The sequence below is a fragment of the Frieseomelitta varia genome, unplaced genomic scaffold, assembly GCF_011392965.1.
Source record: "Frieseomelitta varia isolate USP_RPSP 00005682 unplaced genomic scaffold, Fvar_1.2 scaffold_240, whole genome shotgun sequence".
Taxonomy (NCBI): domain Eukaryota; kingdom Metazoa; phylum Arthropoda; class Insecta; order Hymenoptera; family Apidae; genus Frieseomelitta; species Frieseomelitta varia.
In genome coordinates this window covers 192,270-195,533 of record NW_025109969.1, presented here as the reverse complement: position 1 = coordinate 195,533, position 3,264 = coordinate 192,270, and the positions used below count along the sequence as shown (strand labels likewise).

Sequence of the window (3,264 nt, the reverse complement as noted above, 5' to 3'; positions counted from 1 at the left end):
TCGTAAAAAATATCAAGTTTCAATTCAATTTCAAAGTACAACACCAAAAATATCCCAACTAAAAAAAAAGAAGAAACGCAATATACTCGAGTTATAATACTCGTGAAAAGTGATACCTTGTTATGATATTGCACTAATTAATTTACTATTCCCGAAGAAAGAAAAAAAAGCACGACGAAGATTCGTAAAAAATATCAAGTTTCAATTCAATTTCAAAGTACAACACCAAAAATATCCCAACTAAAAAAAAAGAAGAAACGCAATATACTCGAGTTATAATACTCGTGAAAAGTGATACTTTGTTGTGATATTGCATTAATTAATTTACTATTCCCGAAGAAAGAAAAAAAAGCACGACGAAGACTCGTAAAAAATATCAAGTTTCAATTCAATTTCAAACTACAACATCAAAAATATCCCAACTAAAAAAAAAAAAGAAACGCAACATACTCGAGTTATACTCGTGAAAAGTGATACTTTGTTGTGATATTGCATTAATTAATTTACTATCCCCGAAGAAAGAAAAAAAAGCACGACGAAGACTCGTAAAAAATTCAATTTCAAACTACAACACCAAAAATATCCCAACTAAAAAAAAAAAACAGAAACGCAACATACTCGAGTTATACTCGTGAAAAGTGATACCTTGTTGTGATATTGCATTAATTGAATGATAACGCGAATGTCATCCGAGTAATTCTTGATGGAGATGACACGCATGATGTTCGCCGCGTCTTCCGCATCTGGATCTTGACAGTACTTGTTCGCCAGTACCAAACACGCGTCTGCCTCGTGGACCTAAAAACGATCGAGTCATTTTGTTCCACTGCGTGTATCACTCCGAATTGAAAACGAGTGTACGTAGTTTCTTGGAGGATTGGGGGGACGCCCGGTCAGAAAGCAATCGCAAAATGGAAACTGCTTTTTCGACAAATTCGACAATCAAGGAACACCGCGGTGGGGGAAAAAAAAAAAAGGAAAAATCGTAGTGCAAAATTGAATTCTCGTTTCAAATCGGTCAAATAAAAATTTGATAGATTTTCATCCCGAGTCTGAGGAAATAATTGATTATTTAAAATCGGCAATTAATTACAATAATAAATAGGAAAGCAAAAGTCCGCCATGTACGAGGTACAGTGTGATTTTTTTCATTTCAATCAAGTGAAGTGTGTCGGGGTAAAAGTCGGGGATGGAGGACGAAAAGAACATGGAACAGCTAATTTCTGATTACATTCGGTAATGCAGGAGTAAATGCAGCTACGCTTTGAAAAATTCTCTCTTGCAAGCACTAGTTAAACACTAATTGCTAATATGCGTCGCGGATACATGCATGTTTCTTCATTTTTTTTCTTTTTCTTCAACGAGAATTTTTGCCTTTTTCAGGCTGCAAATTTTTACGACTCTGCGAAGGAAATTTTCGTTTTAAATATCGACATAAATATTCTCGTTATACCGCGTATAACGTGAGATATAATTACACGTATCTTCGACGCAACAACAAAGTAGGAAAAGCAAACTGTTACGATCACGCATTCCTTAAACACGCGTGAATCAAATACGACGATTCATGATATATCAAAATGTACATCTGCCAACATGCTCATCTACCAATCGGGCTTAAATTTATAATCGTTGTAAAAGAAATATTGTACAAATAGCCAAGCTGCTACTATTCTGTCATTTCTCTCCTTTTTTTTTTTCTTCTTTTTTTCTTTTGCTCCTTCTCTTAATGCAGAATCTAATGTACGAGTATATGCTTAATAGAGAATCATGACTCGCTGGTTACAATGTAAAAACTAGGTCCTCTAACGAAACAAATAAACTCTTAGAAAGTATAATTAATTTGCTTAAACTCCATTCACAAGCACTTACCCACCTGGATCGACAGTAGACACGACACGGTTGTTATCCAGTAGGTAGTGAACAACACCTTCGAGAGACTTTTTCCTTTTTCTTTTTTTTTCTCTTTCTTTTCTTTTTTTCACGCAATTTTCCGCAGACGACAGAACGTATGCATGTTAACGCGCGCTTTTATTGGAGACATTGAGAATATTTCCTTTACTCGAGTGAGAAGCATTCTCTTTTTTTTTTTCTTCTCGATGGAGGTTACGGGTCCGGTGGCGAAATTTTCTCGAAGGAGTCGCGAGTCAGTAAATTCGCAGATGAGATAAGAAGGAACGATTCGTGTTAAATTATCATTCGTCGGTGAGTGAGTGAGTCGTTCTGCTTGTTCGATTGTACGAGCTATTTGTTATTTACATATTGACGAAACACGAAAGCAAACGACAGCATAGAAAGCGCGTCAAAAAAGGGGATATTCACGGAACATCGTCAATGTGCACAGAAGGGAACACACAGGCAACAACCATTTTGGAACAACAACATTTGTCCTTTCGCACAATGTCAAGTTTTCGAACGACTACTGACTGCTCGCGGCAGCAACCATGACGACAATCCTCGTACTTTTGACTGGTAATAATAATATGATTTCATTTTATAATGTACAAATATTCATTTTGTAAGATGAAGACTGGATGAATGCAGTAGATTAAAAAAAAACGGCGCACCTAGTTTTCTTAGCGATGTTTTTCAAACAAACTCTCTTTATATAAAATATACATATGATAATTATAAAATAAATAATATGTATAATATTATAAACATAAAAAAAATATAAAATTATGTATAAATATAAAAGAACAATAATAATATATAATAATATATAAAAGTGACGTACGCAATAATAATAAAATTATTAACGAGTAAAATTTTTCTTCATTACTTGGAAAAAAAATAATATGAAATCAGAGAGACAGAGCAAAATTAATGGAGGCGATGTTAAAAACCTCCGAGTTGATCATCGAGTTCGGAGTGAAATCACAAACGGGTTGAAATGAGTATTTCGACTGATGATACTGAAAGAAGTTGATGTTTATAAACGTGAAAATGGATAAATGGAATTGAACAACGTTCGCAACGTTTGCAAATATAATGAAAATTTCAAGTAATACATATATATATATATATATATATATATATATATATATATATATATATATACAGGGTGTTTCGTAACTTGTGGAACCACTTCGGGAGTTGATTGTACGTCTAAAAATAATGGAAAAAAGTCACATAAATATACGTCCTATCTGTCTTCGTTTATGAAATATAATGAATTTTCTGTTTTGATTACTTTTACAAAAGATGCTCGAAATGACCGCGTTGCATTTGAAGACAAGCCTGCACGCGTCTTGTCATTCATCT

General features: G+C 33.9%; 1 protein-coding gene across 6 annotated transcripts in view; it reads right to left on the bottom strand.

Annotated features, from left to right (window-relative positions):
• LOC122527954 (calcium-activated potassium channel slowpoke) overlaps positions 1-3,264 on the bottom strand; it is a 137,288-nt gene that overhangs the window by 49,317 nt on the left and 84,707 nt on the right. For all 6 annotated transcript variants that reach the window (XM_043652575.1, XM_043652578.1, XM_043652579.1 and 3 more), the window contains exon 8: positions 646-798. In XM_043652575.1, the coding sequence (XP_043508510.1) occupies positions 646-798 (153 nt within the window). The remainder of the gene's footprint in view (positions 1-645; positions 799-3,264) is intronic.